Source organism: Sorex araneus, chromosome 2, assembly GCF_027595985.1.
Source record: "Sorex araneus isolate mSorAra2 chromosome 2, mSorAra2.pri, whole genome shotgun sequence".
NCBI lineage: Eukaryota > Metazoa > Chordata > Mammalia > Eulipotyphla > Soricidae > Sorex > Sorex araneus.
Window position 1 is genome coordinate 309,135,788 of NC_073303.1, and position 26,280 is coordinate 309,162,067.

A 26,280-nucleotide genomic window follows, 5' to 3' on the forward strand; every position below is an offset into this window, starting at 1 on the left:
TTTACACATATCTTTTAAAAAAATATATGTCCATTAAACAATAATTCTACTTTTAGATCTTTAAAGAAATATGATATAATTACCAGGAAGTTTGTTTAAAAATCTTTTTGCTGTTTTTGGGCAACACCCAAGAGTGCTCAGCGGTTACTCCTGGCTCAAACCTCTGGCACCGCTAGGGGGATACACATGGTGCCAGGAACCTGAACCACCCTTGGTGAGAGGCAAGGCAAGCACCTCTGTATGACCTCTCCAGGCCCTAAAATTACTTTTATAGGAAAATTTAGAAAACAATTCAAATGCTAAAAAATGATGGCATTAAAATGTTAAGCCGAGCTATGAGGATATAAAGGAGACCAAAAGATACTGCTCAGTGAGGAAAATGGGGTAGAAAACAACACCTATAGGAGTTCATTTTCATAGAAATATGTAAAATAATGGTACAACCATCGGGCTGTCGAGATAGGACAGCGGGTAGGACTCTTGCCTTGTACATGACCAGCCTGGGTTCGAGCCCCAGCATCCCATATGTCTGAATCATTCCTGAGTGTAGAGCCAGGAGTAACCCCTAAACCCTGGGTGTGGCCCAAAAAAACAAACGAAAATCTTTAATGTTTGTGCCCCAAAGATAGTCTAGTGGGGTAAGGTATTTGCCTTTCTAATCACAGTACCACATAAGGTCCCCAAGCACCACCAGGAGCGAACCCTGCACAGAATGAGGAAGAAGCCTTAAGCACGGCTGGGTGTGGCCCAAAATATCTCTCAAAAAAAAAATTTAATGTTTATGAATTTAAATCTGCATAGCAAAAGTTGCAGAGCAATAGATATGTAACTGACAAATTACCTCAGGCGGCCATTTCATGATATATTTAATTTTTCCTTAATCCTCTATATTTTTTAACAATAGGTAATTTAAAAAAAATTTTTATTAGTGAATCACCATGAGTTACAGTTACAAACTTATGAACTTTCATGTTTGCACCTCTACCAATGTTCCCAGTATCCCTCCCACCCTCCCACCCCATCCCCCCCACCCCACCCCACCCCACCTCTGTGGCAGGGCATTCCCCCTTGTTTTCTCTCTCTCCTTTTGGGTGTTGTGGTTTGCAACAGAGGCACTACGTGGCCATCGTGTTTGGTCTATATTCTATTTTCAGAGTGCATCTCCCATCCTGTGCGGGTCCTCAAACCACACTTTACCTGGTGTTCCCTTCTCTAGGTAATGTTTTAATTACATATTTAAAATAGAAGATAAAAAGTAACTTTAAATGCAAAAACTCCCCTTCACTTCACACTTTAACAAACACCAAGGCTGTATTCTACTTATCTGATCTCTACTTAGTGCTGTATGGAAATTAGTACTATACAGTAAAGCTAAGTTTACCTGAAAGAACAGAAAACTAAAAATCTCTAAATGATTCTCCCTACATCTTCCCAATTTAGACAAGAAGATTCTGCAGCAGGTTAAATAAAGAAGTTAACTATAGCCCACAAGCAAATCTGTAATAATGATTCTAAAACACAACATTTTTGTGCACTGTAAACCATTCCTACTCACTTTCTGTAACACACCTGATCTGTGACTCATCACACCTCCCTGCTTTAGCTCTGTCCTAGCAGTGTTTATCAAAACCAACTGAAACTGACAACTGTGTCTTACCGGTGGTAAAGAATGCCGCCCACATTCAATTGTGACAAGTTTGTGGCACTTCTTATGAACGAGGAGTTTGCAGTTGATACACTTATATCCCTGCCGTCCAAGACCCCATATTCGGTCAGTGCAGATAGCACAGTGAGCACGCTGGAAAAGTAAGAATCCAATAGTATTTTATTCACACAAACACAAATCATAATTATTCCCATCAATCTGCTTGTTAGATAGTGAAAAATAAGTGTATTAACCAATTCAGTTCTCTTCATCATACTTTTCCAAAGCTATAGTGATCAAGGAAAAATAAACCGATTTATCTGAGTGCATTTGTTCACTTAATTTCCTCTGGGCCACCTGTCGGTGCTCTAGGAACATGCAAGGCAGCGCTGAGGAACATGCAGTGAGAGGGTTCAAACCGGGGCAGAGCAGGTGTTCCCATCATGTCCCTGATCCCAAAGCAAAATTGACAATGAGGTTGTTTTCTGACATAAATTCAAGAATTTCAGTCTTCAAATAAAATTAAGTTCAAAGTAATGAAAACAGGAACAATGAACTGAACTTGAAAAGCATTTGACACAGGAAGGGCCCGCGTGGAAGTACAGTGGGTAGGGTGCTTGACATCCCGTATGGCCCCTGGTCCCAGGAGTGATCCCTGAGCACACAGCAAGAAGCAAGCCAACAATAACATACTTTTACACTGTAATATTACTTCACTATAATGCTATGTCAATATTATAATTAAAGTAAGGGGAATTTAAATAATAAATTAAGTAAGAAATAACAATTCTGACAGGCTCCAAGGGACCATATTGGGGTGCTGGAGATCAACAGCCTCAGCGGAGCTTAAGGCAGGCATCCCACCGGCTATACTCTTGCTCTGACTCTAAACCTGAAACTGTTTTAAGAGTACAACACGCTACTGAAAGTGAACATACAGGGAGTAAGGAACTTGCCTTGCATGTGGCCAATCCCGATTGGATTCCTGACACCGCATATGGTGCCCTGAGTACCCCAGGTGAGATCCTCCCCCGCAAAAAGAAAATGACCTGAGAGAAAGTGTTCTGCCCAGAAAAACTGGGAGCGTTAGGTGATCTTACTGCTTTAAAAGCAAATTACAAGACTACCTTTCTTTCATGAAAGAAAATAAAAATGCAGACTTCTCAAATCATCAATATTCATTAAATGAAATTTACCCTGTTGAAACGCTTGGCCTGAAAGGTGTGACCATTTGCACAATAAAGCTTTCTCCAGCGGCGAGCACCTCTGCGGTAGATGGATTCTGAAGAGAGAAGTGAAAAAAGGAGAGCAAGTGTAAAAAAATTATTTTATAATTGTGGTATCTTCAAATTCATCATTGCAAGATAAACAAAATCTGAAGGCCAAAAATGTAAAAGGGGGTCTGGAGCGATAGCACAGCGGGTGGGGCGTTTGCCTTGCACGCGGCCAACCCGGGTTCTAATCCCAGGATCCCATATGGTCCCCTGAGCACCGCCAGGGGTAATTCCTGAGTGAAGAGCCAGGAGTAACCCCTGTGCATCGCCAGGTGTGACCCCCCCCCCGAAAAAAAACCAAAAAAACCAAAAATGTAAAAGGACTAGAGGAAAATAAAGCCCACTGAAGTATAAATTTTTTTTTCCCTTTTTGGGTCACACCCGGAGATGCTCAGGGGTCACTCCTGGCTCTGCACTCAGGAATCACTCCTGGCGGTGCTCAGGAGACCATAGGGATGCCGTGAATTGAACCCGGGTCGGCCGCATGCAAGGCAAATGCCCTACCCACTGTGCGACAGCTCCAGCCCCTGAAGTATAAATGTTTTTACAACAGAAAAGCTATCTGTACTTCTTTGTTTGTTGCAGCACTATTCACAATAGCCAGAACTTGGAAACAACCTGAGTGCTCAAGAACAAACAATTAGATTAAGAAATTATGGTACATCTTCACAATGGAATAATATGCAGCCAGAGGGGGAAAAAATGAAGTCATGAAATTTGCTCATAAATGCAAGGACATGGAAAGTATCATGCTGAAATGAAATGAGTCAGAAGGAGAGGGGTAAACAGAATGCAGTCATTTGTGGAATATAGAAAACACTGAGACTAATGCCCCAGGACAGTAGAAATAAGGGCCAGCAGGACTGGTTCACAGTTGGAAGTTTGTCACAAATTGGGGAGGAGAGGGCAGTTAGGATAGAGAATGAACCACTGTGAAACTGATAGGTGGAAATGATCACTCTGGACAAGAACTGAGTGCTGAAAGTAGTAAAGGGATATACATGATAACCTTTCAGTACCTGTATTGCAAAGAGGGGAGAAAGAGGAAGGGAGGGGGGTGGAGAGAGAGGTGTGGGGGAGAGAGAGGCGCCTGCCAAAGAGGCACTCTGGGGAGAGGAGAAGGGAGGGATGGGGGATGGGAGAGAGAGAGACAGAGACAGAGACAGAGAGAGAGACACTTGCCAAAGAGGCACTCTGGGGTGGTAGGAGGGAAACGGGACCTTGGTAGTGGGAAAGATACACTGGTGAAGAATCAAGATCTGGAATACTGTATGTCTGAAACCAATCATGAACAACTTTGTAACTGTGTATCACAAGGGAATCCAGAAATAAATAAATAAATAAATAAATAAATAAATAAATAAATAAATAAATAAATAAATAAATAAATAAATAGCTGGCGCTGTCATCCTGTTCATCGATATGCTAGAGCGGGCACCAGTAACATCTGGATCACTGTATTACTGAAATCCAATTATGAACAGCTTTGTAATGGTCTATCTTATGGATATTCAATTAAAAAAATTTTTTTAAAGTAATGTGGAGTTCATGCCCAATTTAATCAATGACTGAATAAATAGCAGTACTCATACATTAGATAAAGTAAATACTTTAAACATCAAGCATATAATTAAAAAAGTATCAATCTTGGAATGACTATTATTGCACTTTTAGATGTTCTAATTTCCCAACTCATTTTGAAAAAAAACAAATAGTGTTGATTTTATTACATTTTTCTGTACTATTTATTCCCAGTTGAGCCAATTCCCTGTCATTTTTCCTATGCCTGTCTTGCACTGTGGGTTCAAAGAATTCTATCCATGTATATTAGGGCTGGAGAATATATTGAAAAAATTTGAACTCCAGAGGAAAATAATAAGAACAATAAACGCACCTGCATTCTTCACCTAGTTCTGCCAATTAACAATTTGCCACAATTGTTTTCTTCTGTAGTTACACCTTACTTTTCATAAATTCTTTAAAACTTGCAGATATCACATCTCAACCTTAAATCCTGAGTATTGACTGAGATTAATAACATTTTGTCCAATTATGTAACACCATGGGCTGGAGCGATAGCACAGCAGGCAGGACATTTGCCTTGCACACGACACGGCTGACCCAGGTTCGATTCCTCCGTCCCTTTAGGAGATCCCGGCAAGCTACCGAGAGTATACCCGTGGTGTATTCGATATGCCAAAAACAGTAACAAGTCTCACGATGGAGACGTTATGTGCCCGCTTAAGCAAATCAATGAACAACGAGTAGACAGTGATACAATGATACAGATTAACATCATTACCTTGTTTCAGAAAATAAAGTGATATTAAGCGACATATAACAGTTTGTAACATTATGATCCATAACAGTTTATATGTCAGTTTCCCTATTTGCACTCCTCCTCAGCTTTCCTTCCATCTTAAGGACCTAGTCAAGATTTAATGATGACAACTTTTTTTAAAAATCAACTTTTAACATTCAGGTATCATGGCTTACAATATTACTGTTGTGTAATGCTTGCCATGCGACTACACCACACCTACCACCACAGTGGTTTCTGGGAGACACCAGGAGGTGCTTAGGGCTTTCTTCTGGCTGTGTTCGGCAGACCACACAGGATGGCCGATGATCGAACCCGGGTCTGCCACATGCAAGGCAAACATGCCCACCTGCTATACTACTGCTCTGGCCCCAGTTTCCTGACTTGTTAAAACAAAATTTTAATTTTAAATTTAAATTTTGTATTAGCTTTTGGGTACACCCAGTGATGCTCAGGGGTAACTCCCGGCTCAGGAATTACTGCTGGTGGTGCTTGGGGAAACATGGGACGCCGGGGGATCGAACCCAGATCGGCTGCATGCAATGCAAACACCCTAACCCACTATACTATCACTTTGGCCCCTAAATGTTTTTTAAAATATGGAATTATTATGGATGTGATGTGATGACTCGTGTTCATTTTGATTTGCATTTCCCTGATAATCAGTGATAATTAACACTTCCTCATATGCCTGTTGACAATCTGTATCCTGTCTTTGAAGAAATGTCTCTTTGACTTCTTTCCCTATTTTTAGATGGAACTTTTTAATTGCTGAGCTTTGTATGCACTTTCGATATCTTGATTATTAGACCATGTCAGATATATGTATGATATGTGAATAATTTTCTCCTATTCAGTAGGATATCTTTTGATTTTAGTCCTCATTTCTTTGGCAGTGCAGAACATTTTAAATTTGATACTGTTCCATTTCTTCATTTCTTTTATTTTATCACTGGTGTGATCTCTGCAGTCAATATCCTGTAGTCTCAGACATAGAATGACTGCACTCATTTGTGGACTGGAGTGTTATTACAGCAGGTAGGGCATCTGCCTTCATGAGGCAGACCCGGGTTTGACTCCAACCCTCTCGGAAAGCCCAGCAAGCTACCTAGAGTATCTCGCCCACAAGGCAGAGCCTGGCAAGCTACCCGTGGCATATTCAATATGCGAAAAACAGTAACAACAACTTCTGGAGAAGTTACTGGTGCCCACTCGAGCAAATCAATGAACACCTAAGACAGTAGAGACAAGGGCCAGGATCGCTCTGCAGTCTGGAAGCCTGCCTCATGTGCTGGGGTAAAAGGCTGTTGGGATGGAGAAGGGACCACTAAGTAAATGATGGTTGCAGGGATCATTTGGGATCAGAGATGCCTGTTGAAAGTAGACTAAGGATCAAACAAGATGGCCTCTTAGTATCTGTATTGCAAATCATTAATGCCCCAAAACAGAGAGAAAGGAATGTACATGCCACAGAGGGGAGGATAGGGGTAGGGGGCATGTGGAGGGTATCGGAAGGGAAACTGGGAACACTGATGATGGAAAATGTGCACTGGTGGAGGATCATTGTATGAATGAAACATAATCATGAAAGTCTGTAACTGTATCTCCCCGTGATTAAATTAAAAATATATATACATATTAATGAATATACATATATCCTGGAGTCTTGCTATGTTACTTCCTGAAAATATTTTGTGGGAACAAATTTGGTAATTTGGTTTCAAGGATCTTAAAATATATTCTGTATTAGCCTTTGTGTATGTTGTGAAACAGGAGACTAGCTGCTTTCTGTTTTTGGTTTTTGGTTTTTTTTGCATGACACTAGCCAGTTTTCCTAGCAGCATTTGTTGAAGAGACTTCCTTGCTCCACCTAAAACACACTTTGCTGTAAATTAACTGCCCATACATCTGTAGGTTTGCCTCGGGGTTATCAATTCTATTCCACTATCATTATTCCAGTACCCTATCATTTTGTAGTAACAAGTCAGGGAATCTTTCTCAGAATTGCTTTAGTTATTCCAAAAGTTTATTTAGGACAGGTGAGCTTCTAAGTGGCACCCAGAGGGCGTGCAGCCACTTTCAGCAATATTGGCCAGACCATTCAGTGTAATAATAGTCTGAGGATGTGGGGCTCCTCTGTGGTGCCGGGACCATCAGGATCATCCCCGGAAGTCCAGGGCTACAGCCACGGACTAAACGAGGGGTCATGGTGTGCTCGGATCCAGCTGAGGTCCTGGTCTCTGCTCTGGAGGCTTCATGGTACAAATGGTTAGTTATTCTATCTGAAAAAAGAGTCATTTCATCTCTTTTGCATATGCTAAAAATGTTCTCTACTTTGTTTTGCATATTTTTTAAAAAGTTTAGGCAGTTGTTCTATATCATGTGCTATATTCTAGATCTGTCTCTTTATAAAAGTATTAAAACTTTTTTTTTGGTTTTTTGGGTCACACCCGGTGATGCAAAGGGGTGGCTTTGCACTCAAGAATCACTCTTGGAGGTGCTCAGGGGACCATAGGGGATGTTGGGAATCAAACCCTGGTTGGCCGAGTGCAAGGCAAACACTCTACCCACTGTGCTATCGCTCCAGCCCCCTAAAGTATTAAAGCTTTTTGCGGGGGCAAGGCGTTAACATTTGGCAGAGCTTAGAGCTTACTCCTGGCTCTGCACTCAGGCAGAGCCTGAGGGACCTTGTAGGATGTCGGGATAGAGCCTGAGTCGACAGTGTGCAAGGCAAAAGCCCTATCCAGTGTACTATCTTTCCAGCCTACAGCATTAAAACCTTTGAGATGCTAATATTTCCTATCCTACCATATAGAGAGATGCACAAATGTCAAACTGTTGACTCCTGCTATTGGTGCTCCATCACTCTGTTGAAGGCAATGACTTCTCTATTCATTGTCAGAATACATTTTACTGAGTAAGGAACATTTTGTTACTACAAGACTTATTCTCTTCTCCAACCTTCCACCCACTGGTTTTTTTTATTAGTATTTTTTTCTAAAAAAAATTAAGACAGAGAGGCTCCAACAGGTGAAATTTAATAGTGTCATTTTGATTATGTTAATCGCCGCGACACTAGTTTGTCAATAATAATGACAACCTGCAGTTACAGTCAATACTGTGTCAAAACTCAATGAGATTTCTAGATTCATATTTGAAAGCAAATGCAGAGAAACCTGCCATGCAACTCAGGCCCAACAACAAGAATGCTATGGCAGCAATTTGCGGAGCAAGTGAGGGAAGACTAGGATTGAGTACATCCAAGTCTCCAGGATTCTAAGAAGCTTCCTTAGAAGAGGGGTAAGAGTCACACAACCTCCTGAAACTGCGGGGTATAACCAGACACCAAATCCCAGGGATTTGAGCGGGCACGGTAACACAGTGAGTCCTTTCCCAGTGCTCTTCAGAAGCTGGGAAAGTCTTATCTTCAAAAACAGTCACCACCAATAGATATCCGCAGGTGGTCCCGGAGAAGGGCGGTTGGATCCGATTCTATACTCAAGCTGAGAATGGATATGATGACAAAAAGAGAGACCATGAGGGATCTTATACCTCAAGACACTGAGAAATGGTGTAATCAGTTCATCTCTGGCCCACACACCCAAGATCCTAAAAGACAAAAAGAGCTCCAAAACCCGAGCCACAGTGTCTCCTGCTGGAAAAGCAAAGCAAATGCTCAAAAGAATTAAACCTTATTATAACAAGTCTTTTATTCTTTTTCTGTTGGTGTTTGCAAGGTTCATGTCCACATATGATTGCGGGAGGGAAGGGGAGTTTCTACAGGCAGCTGTCAGGGACTACCCATACAACTACTATACGCACAGGAGCAATAATACAGTGGGTAACGTGGGTAAGGTGCTTGTCCTGCATGTGGCCAACACATGTCTGATCCCTGGCATAGGTTCCCGCAAGGCTGTCAGGAATGATCCTGGAGTGCAAAGCCAGGAATAGTAAGCTCTGAGCACAGCTGGGTGTGTCCCCTCAAAAAAAAAAAAACCCACAAAAAAAACAAAACAACCAAATACATATACAACTTCTACAAAGAAAAATCAGTGCAATGCAACAAATAAATTCTAAAAGAAAATGAAAATAAGGTAAATGCAGGTAACCTTTTTCATCAAAGAGTCTGATGCTATTAAAAAAAAAAAAGAATCTAAGATCCAGGGGAGGTAGTGCCAAGGACTAGAGCACTTAATTTCTATGTGGGACCCCCAGGTTCAATCTCCAGCACTCCGTGATTCCCTCTACTGCAGAATGTGACCCAACAAACAGTAACAAAAAACAAAACCAAAAGTTCAAGTAGATATGCTGGATATAAAAAAAAATGGACAAAAACTTCCATTGAATGAGAGACAGGCTTGAACTCACAGAGAAAAGACTCGGAAAAATTACAGACAAAATTTCAGTAACAACTCAAAAATAGGGAAGGATATAAAATTTGGGGGAAATGAACAAACACTGTGAGATTCACTGGACTCCATTAGAAGAAACATAAGATTATAGTTACAAAAAGGTGAATAGAATGAGAAAAGAACAGACAGCCCATTCAAAGAAATAGCTGAGAACATGCCAAGTCTCAGAGCCAATCAGAAGTTCAGGAAGCAAGGGGTAGTACAACTAAATTTATAAATGCCAAAACCACTATAACAGACGCACCATTGTTATCAAAACTCAACAATGAGAAAAACTGTGAAAACTTCTAGATGGGGAGAAGGGCAGTATACAAAGGAATCCCAATGATACTACCATCAATTTCCCAGTAGAGACTCTAAAGAACAGGAGCGAGAGCTACAACACAGTCCCAGTTCTAACCGGTAGAGTTAGAGTGACCAGAGATGCCGCTCAGTGGTACAGCACTGGCTCTGCATGTGCTGAATTCAATTTGTTTTTAAATGTTCATTCTGGTAAGTAGATAAAATACAGAATCCTGTCTGAACCTCTACTGGGAAGGGAAAGGGAGCCCTGATGTCCTTTGGAGAGAAAGGTCTACAGATGAGGCATGCAGACCTGATGGGATGTTTGGCGCACGGCTCATCAGCTGGGGAAAGAGCTCCATGATGCAGAACTTTGCCCCGGGGAAAGGGGGTGTTCATTCAAAACCCAGCACCCCATCCCTACAATTCTATTCTATTCTTACAATTCTACTCCTGCCCTCTCTGAAAGGGAGGTAAATGCATATATGTATGCAGGGAAGATAACCATGTCCTTAACTCAGTAACAGGTATAACCATGTCCTCTTGCAGTCTCTGATCTCTCAAAAAGGTAGTATCAGGGTCAATACCTGTGATGAACATAGATGCAAAGACCCTCGACAAAATACTAGTACACTGAATCCACCAACTCATTACAAAGATCATACACCATGACCAAGAGGGACTCATCCCTAAGATACAAGAATGGTTTAACACACTCAAATCAATAAATATACCTTTTCAATACAAAAAAAAAGAAAAATCATACGATCACATCAATAGATGCAGAGAAAGCATGATAAGGTCCAGCACCTACAATGATTTTTAAAAAACTCTCAATAAAATGGGAATCGAAGGCACTTTCTCCAACACAATCAAAGCCATTTATCACAAGCCCATAGCAAACATATGGTAGGGAGGGAAAATTAAGCTACAAAACAAGCTATCCATTCTTACCATTTCTACTCAATATAGTACCGGAAGTACTTGCCATAGCAATTAAGCAAGAAAAAGATATTAAAGGCATCCAGATAGGAAAAAAAGAAGTCTGGTTTCACTATTTGAGGATGGCATGATATTTTACTTAGAAAATCCTAAATACTCTAGAAAAATGCTCTAGAAACAATAGATTTGTATAATAAAGTGACAGGTTACAAATTAGTACGCAAAAGTCCATGGCTTTCCTATATGCAAATAGTGAGATAGAAGAAAGAGAATATTTTAAAAAAAAATTTCATTCACAGTGTGCCCGAGAAAATCAAGTACATAGGAATTGGCTTAACCAAAGAAAACTACGAAACACTACTGAAAGAAATAAGAGAACATGAGGAAATGGAAACACATCCTCTGCTCAGGAACACGATTAACACCACCAAAACAGAAATACTCCCCAAAGCATTATACAGATTCAGTGCAGTCCCTACAAGGATACCCGTGACAGTTTTCAAAGAAATAGATCAGACACTCCTGACCTTTATACAAAAAAATACCACTTATGGGGGCTGGAGCAATAGCACAGCGGGTAGGGCATTTGCCTTGCACGCGGCCGACCTGGGTTTAATTCCCAGCATCCCATATGGTCCCCTGAGCACCGCTAGGGGTAATTTCTGAGTGCAGATGCAGAGCCAGGAGTAACCCCTGTGCATCGCCAGGTGTGACCTAAAAAGCAAAAAAAAAAAAACAAAAAAAAAAACAACACAAAAAACCACTTATACTTGTCCTCCCCTCAAATAACCAAAGCAATCCTTGGGGAAAAGGAGATGAGAGGCATCATTTTCTCCTATTTCAACCTGTACAACAAAGCGGTAGTAATTAAAATTGCAAACTGCATGATACTAAAATAAAGACAGACCCTCAGAGCAATGGAATAGAACTGAGAATCCAGATGTATGGTCAGTTCTCAGTAAAGGAGCAAAAAAACCTCAACAAATGGCACTGAGAAAACTGGTTGATCAAATTAAAAAAAAAGAACTTACAGAGATTTACCATTTTTCAGTTTAAAATTGTGAATAAATACCTTGATTTCTTAAAAAAAAAAAAAAAGAAAACCCACCATACCTCTTTCTAACACAATGCACAAAAGTTAAATAAAATTGGATAAAGACCTCAATATTAGATCAGAGGAATGCTTAGGCAGAATCCTCCATGACACTGAAGCTAGAGACTTCTTTAAGGATGAAAAGCCACTGACCAAGCAAGGAGAAGCAAAGATAAGCAAACGGGACTGCAGTAGAATGGGTCTTTCAGAAGAGTCCTGCCCCCATAGGGAGAGGAGCACAGGAAGGAAACCACTACAACAAAGATAGGGAGAATTGCCACTCTGGGTGAGACTGAGGCGAAAGAAGGAAACATGACACACACGATGCCCTAGCAGTAATAGTTCTGTGAGCCACAGTGCCATCAGGGGTGGGAAGTGGACACTGGTGAAGGAATTGGTGTTTGAAGCACTGCACATCTGAAATTCGATCATGAAGAACTTTGTGATTCACAGTGATTAAATAAAAAAGAAAATAAAAACATCAGGGGGTTGGAGAAATGATACAACGGGTAGGGTGCTTGCTTTCCCGAGGCAGACACGGGCTGGTACCCGGCACCTCACATAGTCCCCAGTACCAACAGCAGTGATCTTTGAGCTCAGAGCTAGGAGACTAGGCCCTGAGCATCAAGGTGTGTTTGAGAGGGAGAGAGGGAGGCAGTAAGAGGGGAAGGAGAGGAGAGAGAGGAGGGGTATCAGGAGGGCAAACTCCTAGAGACCACCCGTTGGAAATGAAGGGCAAAGCAACAGAGGGGCATCAAATCTGCCTACTCCTCATTAAACTACTCTGTTCTTCACAACGCATGTCTATCTGCTTCCGGGCAGCCCCTGCACAGACCTCTCAGATAAAACCCAGTCAGCGTGGAACCGTCTGCCGACTGTGCTCCTATCGGGCTGCCCCCAAAACACAAGTTCCTAAGCCACAGGGAACTCTGCAGGTCTCCCTGAGCCTGGCACGACAGTAGCTACGCGGCACTGGCAAAGCAGCCTTCTGAATGCTACAGCTGCTACTGGGCACTCGGAACTGTGAACTTCCAGAGACTGCCCCACCTTGCTAGACCAAATGCTACTACCGATACCTGTGACTGTGAATTCCCAGCAGCTGCTCAGGGAGAAAAATGCAAAGCCACAGCCTCTGTCTGGAATTACTGAACATAAACTTGAGCCCTCATCTGAGCCCACAAGTAGCACTGAACATGATGAAGAGATGGAGAAATTCAGATGCCTGGGAAGGGGCAGAGATTTCTAAACTTCCTGATAAAGGACTTCAATTACTTTTTAATTAATTAAATAAATTACTTTTTTTAAATAAATTTTTATTTCAGTCACAGTGAAATTACAAAGTAATTGATGATTAGGTTTCAGGCATACAATTTTACAACAACAATCTTTTCACCAGCATCCACTTCTCCCCGCCAATACCCCACACCTTTGCCTCCTTCCCACCAGCCTGCCTTACGAGTGGCTCTCTACGTAGCTTTGCACTGTGGTTTACAATACTAGTACTGAGAGGATTTATATATATATAAAAATATAACACTTTACAACATTTCAGCGCCACCTCCTCCCAATTTAATGCTTCCTTTCAATGGAACAATTTTTTTTTGGGGGGGTGGGCCTTTTGGGTACACCCTGTGATGCCCAGAGGTTACTCCTGGCTCTGCCCTCAGGAGTTACTCCTGACATTGCTCAGACGGCCATATGGGATGCTGGGGATCGAGCCTGGGTCAGCCAAAGCAAGGCAAATGCCCTCCCTGCTGTACTATCACTCCAGCTCCAGTGGAATAATTCTTAAGGATGCTCATTAGAGTAAGAGATCAATGAAAGAAAGCTTCAACAAGGGCAGAGAAAATATGAGGAACAAACAGAAATCACAGAGCACCTGTAACTGAGAGCCAGAAAGAGGGACTGGCAGGCTGGTAACACTCTGCTTCTGTTTGGGTTCAATCCTCGGCACTGCACGCTCCTGTCAGTACCTCTGAGTAACCCTACCAAGCACCAGCAGGTCTCCCTGCTTCCCCCACCTCCAAACTGTGGCTAAACTGAAAAAGCAGAACAAAATTTTTAATGATGAATTTCTGATGAAAAATTTCTGACGAACTCTGATATAAAAATTCTCAACAAAATCTTAGCAAACTGAATCCAAGAGCATATATAAAAGATCACACACACACACACACACACACACACACACACACACACACACACACGCCATGATCAAGCAGAAGTCAACCCAAGGATGCAAGGATGGTTCAACATAAAAAAATCAATTAATGTAATACATCAATGAAAGGAAAGATAAAAATACAATCATACCAACCAATGCAGAGAAAGCTTGACAAGATACAACAACCATTCATGATTTAAAAAAAAATATATACCCTCAACAAAATAGGGGTGAAGAGCCATGCTCAAAATAGAGATGGTGGGGCTGGAGTGATAGCACAGCAGGTAGGGCGTTCGCCTTGCACGCGGCCGACCCGGGTTCAAATCCTAGCATCCCATATGGTCCCCTGAGCACCGCCAGGGGTGATTCCTGAGTGCATGAGCCAGGAGTGACCCCTGTGCATTGCCGGGTGTGACCCCAAAAAGCAAAAAAAAAAAAAAAGAGAGAGATGGTCATCTATAATAACATACCCATGGCCAGCATCATTCTTTTTTTTTGCTTTGTTTTTGGGTCACACCGGGCAATGCTCAGGAGTTACTTCTTGCTCTATACCCAGGAATTACTCCTGGTGGGCCATGGGGGACCATGTGGGATGCCAGGGGATTAAACCTGGGTCAGCCATGTGCAAAGATAAGTGCCAGACCCACTGTCCTACTACTCAGGCCCACAGCCAGCATTATTCTTTTTTTAAAAACCTTTTTTGGGGCTGGAGCGATAGCACAGCCCATAAGGCGTTGGCCTTGCACGCAGCCGACCCAGGTTCAATTCCCAGCATCCTATATGGGCCCCTGAGCACCGTCAGGAGTTAATTCCTGAGTGCAGAATTAGGAGTAACCCCTGTGCATCGCCAGGTGTGACCCAAAAAAAAGCAAAAAAATAAAAAAAATTAAAAAAATAAAAACCTTTTTTATTGAATCACTGTGAGACAGACCCTTACGAAACTGCTCATGATTAGATTTCAGTCCTGCAGTATTTGGGCACCCATGCCTTCGCCAGTGCACATTACCCAGCACCAGCGTTCCAGCCAGCACTATTCTCAACAGTGACAAACTGAGAGCGCTCCCCGTGAGATCAGCCACAAGGTAGTGACGTCAGCTATATCCACTATTGTTCAACACAGTATCAGAAGTCCCAGCAACAGTAATAGGCAAGGCAAAGAAATCAAAAGGATTCAAATTGGAGAGGAAGACATCAAATTATCACCATTTGCAGAGGACGTGATAATATACATATAAAACCCTAACTAGTCTACTAAAGAGCTTCTAAAAGCACTAAATCAATACAGCAAAGAAGCCAGCTACAAAGTCAACACATATTCTATATGTCTGTCACATTTCCATATGCAAATAATAAACTAGAAGTAAAAGAAATCAAAGAGTCTACACTCCATTCAAAACAATATCCAAAAACATCAATTACCTAGGAACCAACTTAACAGAAGAAGTTTGTTACAGTTTGATATAGAAACACCAATACCATGACAACTATAAAATTCTTAAGAGAAGAATTTTCCAATTCCTTAGGAAGTGGAAAAATATCCCATGTTCTTAGATGGGAAGAATTACCGTTGCCAAATGACCATCCTACCCAAATTACTACACAGATTCACTGCACTGCCAATCCAAATCCTGGAGACATTCTGCAAGAACTTAGAATAGCCAGGAGTAATTCCTGAGTGCCAGAGTCAGGAGTAACCTTGAGCATTACTGGGTGTGACCCAAAATAATAACAACAACAATAGTAGTAATACTTTAAAAAACAGATAATAAAAACAGGAAGAAGGGATACAGAGAGAGCTCAAGGCACTGGAATCCATGATTTGCATGCAGGAAGCCCAGGTTTGACCTGCACGGTCCCTGAAGCAGAACTGGAAGTAGCACAAACAACAGCCCAAACCCAAAACCCAAAACCAAAACTACAAAGAATATATGATCAATATAATCTTCTTTTCCTTTGTTTCTACAAATATGTAAGTAAGAAGTAAATAAGAACTGCCAATTTTGGTCTGGCAAAATTAGAGTTTAAGCACTTATGAACAGTTAAGACTGATGATTAGGAATAAAGTTTCTATTTCTGATTTTACTTTTGCTAATGTACTATTTAAAAAAATCTCTCTCAAAGACATAACATAGACAAACACTTACTGTCTTCTCCTGGACAGGGCATTCCAGGACGTTCTGGCACACAAGGGAATACTAAAAGGAAATTAACTAAAGTTAATACAACATACTTAAAACATATGATTCACAAAGATTTTAAAATTCAATATCAAGCGAAGTGACCCAAATTTCAACTTGCCCCTCCTTTTTGTAGGGCCACTCCTGGCAATGCCCTGGGGATCCCGAGGTACTGAGTATACGTACAGCGGCTCTTGGAGCTATATACATCATTCGAATATAAGGTGATGGTTTAGGTTTAGGTTCTACTATGTTCTCAATTCTCAATTGTTTGTTTGTTTTGGGTGCCCCCTGGTGGTGCTCAGGGGCTAATCCTCCCTCTGTGCTTGTGAGTGGCACCAGAGATTAAATCCAGTCCTGCAAGCAAAGTATCCACCCCACTGAGCCATCTCCCCAACTTAGTCTCTGAATTTAAAACTTTTAACTTATGTTCTGCTGTGAAATACTGAAATATGATTACATTTCTCTACCAAAGAAGGAGTAAAAAAGAGCACACTTCTTGGGGCTGGAGTGATAGCATAGCGGGTAGGGCGTTTGCCTTGCACGCGGCCGACCCGGGTTCAAATCCCAGCATCCCATATGGTCCCCTGAGCACTGCCAGGAGTAATTCCTGAGTGCAGAGCCAGGAGTAACCCCTGTGCATCGCCAGGTGTGACCCAAAAACCAAAAACCAAAAAAAAAAAAAAAAAAAAAAAAAAAGCACACTTCCGAGCCAGAGTGATATAGTACAGTAGGTCGGGCATTTGCTTTGCCAAGTGCAGCCAGCCTGGGTTTGGATCCTCAGCACCCATATGGTCCCCCTAGCCCACCAGGACTGATCCTGAGCAGAGAGCCAGGGCAAATACTGAGTACTATCAAGTGTGACAAAAAAAAAAAAAAAAACCAATTCTCAAGATTATAAGAGGCAGGTGGATTTTGATCAACTTAATAAAAACAATTACATAACTACAAAAGATAAAAGATTAAGAAACTGACTCAGAGGCTGGAGAAAAAGTACACAAAGTAAAGACTGTTCCGGGGCTGGAGCGATAGCACAGCGGGTAGGGCGTTTGCCTTGCACGCGGCCGACCCGGGTTCGAATCCCAGCATCCCATATGGTCCCCTGAGCACAGCCAGGGGTGATTCCTGAGTGCAGAGCCAGGAGTAACCCCTGTGCATCGCCAGGTGTGACCCAAAAAAGCAAAAAAAAAAAAAAAAAAAAAGTAAAGACTGTTCCTTGCTTGCGGACAACCCCAATTTAATAACTGCCACCACATACAGTTCCCCAAGCATCGCCAGGGGTCATGACTAAGCACAAAGAAAGGAATTAAACTTAAGTACCACAGGGGATGCCCAAGTCCAGCTGCATTCCTTACCCCCAAAGAAAAGGACAACAGGATCATGGGGGCTGGTTTGTTTGGGGGGTCACACCCGGTGGTACTCAGGGGTTACTCCTAGCTCTGTCTCAGGAATTATTCTTGGTGGGCTCAGGGAACCATGTGGGATGCCAGAGATTGAATGTGGGTCGGCTGCATGCACAAATAAATGCCCAACCACTATACTATCCCTCTGGCCCTAGGGTTGTTTTTATATCTGATTCTTTCAGTTATGACAGAAAGAATCGAAGCTCTGGGAAAGTAAAACAGGATTACTTCCTTACCATGGATCAAAAGCTCAGAATCCTTGTTTAGCTCGTAAAGCCTGAAGGCTTCCTCCAGCTCCAACTGAGAGGATACCGTGCATGGGTCTCCTGAAAAATACAAAGGAAGGGAAAGTCATTTTTCAAATCCTCTAAGTGTAAGCAATTTTCATTACATGACATTATACAATTACATAAATAAAGGAAAAACCTTTGCTTAATCAAATTTCTGCATAACTTTTTGTGTGTGAAATTTTATAATGAAATTCACAAATAACAAATATTTTATAAGTAAAACTCACTTAAGGGGGCTGGAGCTATAGCACAGCGGGTAGGGCGCTTGCCTTGCACGCGGCTGACCCGGGTTCGATTCCCAGCATCCCATATGGTCCCCTGAGCACTGCCAGGAGTAATTCCTGAGTGCAGAGCCAGGAGTAACCCCTGTGCATCGCCAGGTGTGACCCAAAAAGCAAAAACAAAACAAAAAAAAAAAAACTCACTTAATTCTTAAGATCATGTGTATTACAAATATAGCAAACAGAAACTACCCTGACCACATTTTTTAAATAGTTACTGCATAATGACTAATGGTCAGGAACAAGCTTAATGCTGGCCTATTTCCTTAAAAGATGAAGTGAAAATGGTTCTATTAGTATAATATGGTTGGTTAGAGTTCTCTGTGTAATCATTTTGTCAAACTTTTCCTACCCTGAGAATCTGCTCAAGGTCACAGAAAGGAAGCACTGCTCCTAAGGTACTGAAGAGTAGTCCTATGTGAATGGCCTGGAAATGCAGTTTGAGTGGACATGGAGAGAAGGAAGAAACATCTGAGTCGACAAGCCATATTGGTGGGACTAATGAGATGGTGAGTCTCTTTGCATTCCTCAATGACGAGGTCATTACCACATAGTTAGGGTATGAGCTGGGACCACACTGTCATTCTTTTACTCATTCAAGTGGTTTCACAGAACACTGCCACTCTCTAAATGCCATCATAACCATATTCAACCGACTACCACTCTCAGCTGAGTCTTCTATTTGAGAAGGGGGGGGAAATGATCATCTCGACCCTTTCTCAGAGAAATCGTGTCTCTATTCTTCTTTCCAACTTGGCTGCTGAATTCCTACTTGCTTTCTTCTCTGGGCATTATTCCATTAGTCCTCTGTTCAGTTTTCATTTCTTCTTTTGTTTCCGTCCTTTTGAGTTTCCCTCGGAAAATCTTCTCTCCCATCCCCTCTCCTCAAAGCTATTCTGTGGACTGCGATTGGAGATGGAGGAGAGAAGGGAGTATGTATAGCAGAAGAGGGTCTTCTGTTTTTCACTTCATACTTTTGCTATTTTTTAAAGTATATATTTACATACTTTTCTATTTGCTTTTCAATTTTTCTTAATATCTAAAGTGATTCTACCCGCTTTTTCTGTATTTCTTTCTTCCATTTTTCTAGATTTCAGTCTACACACTCATTAAGACTACTATATTCACCCGCCCAGACGAGAACCGGCGCGGCCACACACACAAAATGGCTTCTCTGCTCCTTAAAGACTATGAAGGCTACTAATCAATCACTTTTGGCACCCAGCGGCTTCTTACAGAAATGCATGTAGACTGTGAACTGAGCTACAACCCCAGGCCACCCAGGGAGGGGAAAGGTTTTTCTCTCTCGGCCTTATCTTTCCGGTAACTTCTGGCAGAAATCTCTCTGGACTTAATTACTAAAATATCAGAAATCCAAAACCGCACAGCCGCGAGCTCATATATTTTTCACTCTCAGCAATGGAAGACAAATTATCCCTTTACAGCAGGTTTGGGGGAAAATTCTGAATAATAATAGTGAGTTCTCTGTTGAAATATTGAATGTACTCAAAAAAAGTGAAAGTGAAGATCATTAGCCACTCTGGTGGGGGATTGCAGGAGGGCTATATCAGGGTTCTTGGTGGTGGAACATGTGCACTGGTGAAGGGATGGGTGTTTGATCATTATATGACTGAGACTTAAAGCTTTGCAACTTTTTTCACGGTTATTCAATAAAAATAAAAAATAAAACTCAAAAAAAAAAAGACTACTATATTCAAAGTCATAAAAATAGCTGCTGCAGCCCAAAACTTCCAGTAGTCAATTGCAGCCATGCTCATGGCAGCTCTCCACAGGCTTGGACAAACCTCACCCATGAGTGAGTCTGCAGAGACTCACTCAGGCATGCGGGAACGTGACTGAAATCTCCATGCCCACTAGGAGTGGGAATGGGCCTACTTGCCCCATCTCCCAAGTTTACCTATAGCTTGGCAGTCACATCCACAAACTGGCCCTTGTGCCATATATCATCAATGGCTTTGATTATGAAACTCAGAAATAAGGCTTCTGGCAGAGAGTAACATAGGCCTCATCCATGAGTGAATCTGCTGTATAACCATATTCTGAATTTTAGAATTCCTGAATTCTTCACATGACTTCTCATATTCCACACCACTGATGTACCAAGAGAAACACACTTTTTTTTTTTTTTTGGCTTTTTGGGTCACACCTGGCGTTGCACAGGGGTTCCTCCTGGCTCTGCACTCAGGAATTACTCCTGGCGGTGCTCAGGGACCATATGGGATGCTGGGAATTGAACCCGGGTCAGCTGAATGCAAAGCAAACGCCCTAGTCCTACCCGCTGTACTATCTCTCCAGCCCCAAGAAGCACACAACATTTGATGGGGTTTAACAAACATTTTGGTAATTGTAGGATAACTGGTTTGTACCTCCTCCCTTGCTACAAGGAGTTTAGGTTTAAGTTCTCTGGAGACACTCCCATTCCTTTGCTTATCTGTAAACTCTTCTCTGCATCCTCCTTCCCAATCAGTTAATCACCTTTTTCTAATCAGATTCTGTAAGATTAGATTCTTCTAAGGATCCTGAACTTGTATTGTAAGCCTTTTGCATAGTTTACCTTAAAGCAATAGCCTTTCTGTATGGACACAAGAGATAGCCTTTCTGTATGGACACAAGAAGACAATATTATGCTTTTGTAACTTGGGCTTTAATTGGCTTCGAATATTATTCATTCCCGGGCATCTGCTTTCTTAACTTGGTTGCCCTCAGTTCCTAGCACCCCAAAAGCAGGGTCCCGACAAGGGACAGGACGAGGGACAGGATGGATCCAGGGCAAGCGGTGAGTTATGTGCTACCCTGGCATTGAGATGGGCCTGGCCAAAGTGCCTAATTCTTAAGTATAAGTTAAGAGCTTGATCATAGACAAATGCTGTCATGATCCAAAAGACTAGGACCCTGCTGGGGTTAGGAAGATTAACCTGGCCTAAGGACTGTATAGTGAGATGTCCTCAGGAAGAACCAAACTTTATATCTCTTACTGTGCTCATACAGAATGACATTGCTAGAAATATTAGAAATATTAGAAGTAGATTTACTGTAACTATTTAAGCAGATTACTAGCTCACACCCTGACACACCCTTGTTTGGAATCACGCCCTTGAGCGGATCTCCTTAGATGAGATTTCCTTAGATGAGATTTTGTTAATCTCCTCAAGAAATGGTCTTACCCTTCTTTGTTGACTTGTTGATTTGTTGATGTTAAACCCACCTTTGTGCTACCGCCCTATGTAATTTGCTATATAAACTAAGACTGTGGGGCAGAGGAAAAATCCCAGACTCAGAAGAAGCAGCGAGAGAACGAAATAAACTGATCGAGCAACCAGTTTGGCCTTCTTCCTTTCGGGACCCGACAGCACACACAGGGTTCCAGAGCACGGAACATGGGGGTGGTGAGGCAGAGCTGCTCGAGAGCCACAAGTACACACGCCCCTCGCCCTTGGCGTGCTTTAGTTTTTTACAGGTAATCTCTTATGCAAGGGCTTAATGGATCCAGGATGAAATACAACAATCCTTACACACTTTCCTCTACGGAAACTTTATTGAACCATTTTTATCAGGATTATTCATAACAAGCAATACAAAATTAACTGTTTCAGTTCTGCTTTCGGGGGGAATGGTTTGGGATATGGGGTGGAAACATTCAAAATACGGTGGTGGGAAGGTGCAATGGAGGTGGGATTGGGGTTTGAATATTAAATGAATTGAATTATTGTGAAAACTTTATAAAAATAAAATTCAAATGAAATGAAAAAGCTGCTGCAGTGTATGACATCTTTTCTGTCTTTATTCTAGTTAACTTTATAGCATCTAAGAGCTTTGTCTGATTACAGAAACTGTGTCTAGGATTCTAAAATACCATTCTTCTGGCTCACAAACTTCTTAACACTTCATTTTGGGAATTTTCAAATCTACAAAATTTTGTTCACTTTTATACCCTCCTACATATTCTCCTCTCCAAATCTCTGAAACTGTATCACAATTCCGTAATACAATCAAAATACCATTATAAATCAATAAAAACTAATAAAAGTTCACAATCAGATATTCAAACATAACCATCTTCAGAAGAAAAAAGTTAAATCTCTATAGCACAAATTAATTTAAAATGGCTAAAGGCAGGGCCAAAGCATCAGCATAGCACTTAGGGCACTTTCCTTGCAGAGTCAACCCAGGTCCAATCCCTGGCACCGCTCCTGAGCCTGCCAGGAGTGACCCCTGTGTAAGGTAGAGTCAGGAGGAAGCTCTGAGCACAGCTGGCTGTGGCACACAATCAAACAAACATAACTTAAAATGGGCCAAAGAGGACAGGGATGTGGCTCAGCAATAGAGAGCTGTTACGTGTGTGTGGCCCTTGGTTTGACCTAAAACTAAGAATTAAAAGTACTATAAAAACTTGGAAGAAAACAAAGTAAGGAAGCTTCAAGACATTCTTGGATATGACAATAAGAGCATAATAAGGAAAAATAAATTGTACAAACCAAAATTTAAAACTTTCATGCATCAGAGGACACTATGAACACAAGGAAGAGACAATGCATGCAAAATAATACTGGTAAATTACACCAACTGATAAAGTGTGGCTACCCTGATGGAAAGAACTTACAATTCAAATAGCACTGTAGTACTATTGTCCCGTTGTTCATTGATTTGCTCAAGTGGGCACCTTTGTTTGGGGTGCCCACTTGAGCACCCCAACTCAAGTCTCCATTGTTTAGACTTTTTACTTGTTACTGTTTTTGGCATATCAAATATGCCATGGGTAGCTTGCCAGGCTCTCCCATGCAGGCAGGATACTCTCGGTAGCTTGCTGGGCTCACCGAGAGGGACAGAGGAATCGAACCCGGGCCGGCCATGTGTAATGCAAATGCCCTGCCTATTGCTCCAGTCCAATAATAATAATAAAATTTAATAACCAAAACAAAATGTTTAATGAGGGGGGTGGAGTGATAGCACAGCGGGTAGGGTGTTTGCCTTGCAGGCGGCCGACCCAGGTTCGATTCCCAGCATCCCATATGGTCCCCTGAGCACCGCCAGGAGTAATTCCTGAGTGTAGAGCCAGGAGTAACCCCTGTACATCGCTGGGTATGACCCGAAAAGCAAAAAAAAAAAAAGTTTTTAATGAGCAATGTCTGTCCAAAAGTTACAAGTGCTAGACCAGGGAGGAGATCCTGGAAGAGTTTCCATCTACCATGGGTGAAGAAGGTTCGAGCATGGCACTGAGAATTAAACAAACAAACAAATAAATAAATAAATAATAAAAAGCTATGGGGGAAACGTAGCAAAATTAGAACCCCTTGAGGCAGGAGTGATAGCACAGCAGGTAGGGTGTTTGCCTTGCATGTGGCTGACCCGGGTTTGATTCCCAGCATTCCATATTCCACCCGAGCACTGCCAGGCGTAACTCCTGAGTGCAGAACCCTGAGCATCACCGGATGAGACCCAAAAAGGAAGGAAAAAAAAACAAATTAGAACCCTTGTGCTCTAATAGTAGGAATGTAATATGGTGAAATGACCACCAAAAAAAAAAACCTAGTGGGTCCTGTGACAGTACAGCATTAGGATGCATGCAACTAAGCAGGTCAGGTCAATTCCCAGCACCACGCTGTCCCCAAAGCACACCAGGTGCACCTCTGGACTCCCTGAGCGTCGCCAGGTACAGCTGGAGAGGCCCTCGGCACTGCCAGAGTGGCTTCCCATCCTCAGGCCTTTCAAGCTGGCCTGGTTAGCCAAGAATCACAAGTGAAGCCTCCTAAGCACTTCTTGGGAGGTACCCCAAGAAAATAAAGCAGAGTGATTCTTATATTGCAATGCAGGCAACTCTGCAGTTTCAACTGCTGAATATACATCCGAAAGAACCAAAAACAAAGACTGGGAAGAGAGCTCCAAGAGCAGAGGCACATAACATGCCGCAGAGACAACCCCAGACCCAGCACCAGGCTATCATACCCGGGACAACCCGGAGTGGGGTGAGGGGGTGCGTGAGTTCCCCTCCCAGTCTCTAAAGAGCCCTGGCAGCCAAAAACCTTCAGAACTCAATTGCCGCCATGCTCTCAGCTGCTCCTCACCATGAGTGAATCTGCTGAATAATCATATTCTAAATTTTGGAATTTCTGGAGCACACAGCTGTGCTACCTCTCATACTCTACACCACTGATGTACCAAGAGCAGCACACCACATCTCATGAGTTTAAAGTAGAAGGGAACCCATCTTATGGGGGGTGGGGGAGAGGGGAATACACACACACACACACACACACACACACACACACACACACATACACACACACACACAGGCACACAAAGCTCAACCTTTAACAAACATGTTAGTAATCTCTTATATAAGGGCTAAATGGTTTCAGGATGAATTCTAACAACCTCATACACTTTCCTCTAAGAAAACTTTATTGGACCATTTTTAGTAGATTATTCATAACAAGCAACACAAAACTGGTTCTGCTTTGAGGAGGCACAGTTTGGGATCTGGGGGTGGAAACATTAGAAATATGGTGGTGGGAAGGTGCAATAGTGGTGGGATTGCTGTTTGAATATTAGATGTAATGAATTATTGTGAACAAGTTTATAAAAATAATTAATTAAACAAACAAATAAATAAATAAAAAAAGAGCAGAAGCGCATTCTTTGCAGGAGCCCTGGGTTCAAGCCTGATCCCCCAAGCACAGCCAGCAGTTAACTCTGAACACTGACCTGAAATGGGATAAATCTCTTAGCATTTTTGGGTGTGGTGCGAAAACAAAAAGAAAACATCTTTACAATTATCCAAAATTGAGACTTTATTTATTTTTAATTTTGTGGTGCCAGAAATGGAACATGCAAGGCAAGTGCTTACTGCTGAGATACATGACTTTGTTGCTGTCCTTCTTTAATGCAGACATTTAAACTTTTCCTAGATCATCAAAACTAACTAGTTTTGATGATCTAGTGTTAATATTTCTACAGTTCCCCTAAAATTGCAAATAATAAAAGTAAATTCAATATCCAGTACACCAAATCCATAATTCAAGTGACTTCTGAAGACTAAATCATTTTTCACCCCCTTTAGTTTTTTTGACCGCATCTGGTAGTGCTCAAGGTTTACTCCTGGCTTGGCTTTGACTCAGGAATCATTTCTGGCATGCGTGGGGGACCATATGAGATGCTGGGATCGAACCAAGGTCAGCTGCGTGCAAGACACGTGTCCTAGCTGCTGTGTTCTTTGCTGCAGCACTACCTGCGCCAAACACCCTAAGCCATGAACGCTCTGAGCAATCTAGGACAGCCACATGTTTTTAGTTGTTTTGTTTTAGGGCTAAATCCAGCAGTGCTCCGGGCTTAATCTTGGCTCTGCACTCAGGGATCACTACTGATGGGCTCAGGTAGCGAACAGGGTGCCAGGGATCACATACAAGTCAGCCACGTGTAAGGCAAGCACCCTACTCACTGTTCTCGCTCCAGTCCCGTAAACTTTTTAAAGATTGCTCCTGATTTCCTTGATTACAAAGAGATGAGAGGGAAAAACTGTTCCAATGTTATCTGCAATTCGCCAGGAATAGATGAAGAAAAATAAATTCATTCAGAAAAAAAAATACCCACAAAACATCACCAAGGAAGCATTCAAAATACATATAAAACTTTATATATAAAAAGTATAAGGCTTTATGGAAAATTAAGAGAATTTCAAAATCTTTATCTACAATTCTAGATTCATTGCACAGAATTGTACACAAATTTTAAAGACTTAAGCGCCAGAGATAGGGCACAAAGGATGGCTTTTGGTTGTTCTTATTATTTTCCTTTTGGGGGTCACACCCTGCAGTGTTCAGGACTTATCCTGGTTTTGCTCAGATATCACTACTAGTAGTGCTTGAGGGACTATACATGATACTGGACACCGAACTGGTACTAATAGTGTGCAAGACACGTGCCTTAACACCTGTACCACCTCTGGCCCAAGAACAAAAAAACAAACCAAGAAGATACAT

The 26,280-nt window shown here is 41.9% G+C and overlaps 1 protein-coding gene across 2 annotated transcripts in view; it reads right to left on the reverse strand.

Annotated features, from left to right (window-relative positions):
- The window catches only part of PRKCI (protein kinase C iota), a 94,612-nt gene that overhangs the window by 26,469 nt on the left and 41,863 nt on the right, over window positions 1-26,280 (reverse strand). For both annotated transcript variants that reach the window (XM_055127751.1, XM_055127752.1), the window contains 4 exons: window positions 17,949-18,038; window positions 16,277-16,327; window positions 2,842-2,927; window positions 1,658-1,798 (listed from right to left, as the gene is read on the reverse strand). In XM_055127751.1, coding sequence (XP_054983726.1) covers window positions 1,658-1,798; window positions 2,842-2,927; window positions 16,277-16,327; window positions 17,949-18,038 — 368 coding nt within the window. The remainder of the gene's footprint in view (window positions 1-1,657; window positions 1,799-2,841; window positions 2,928-16,276; window positions 16,328-17,948; window positions 18,039-26,280) is intronic.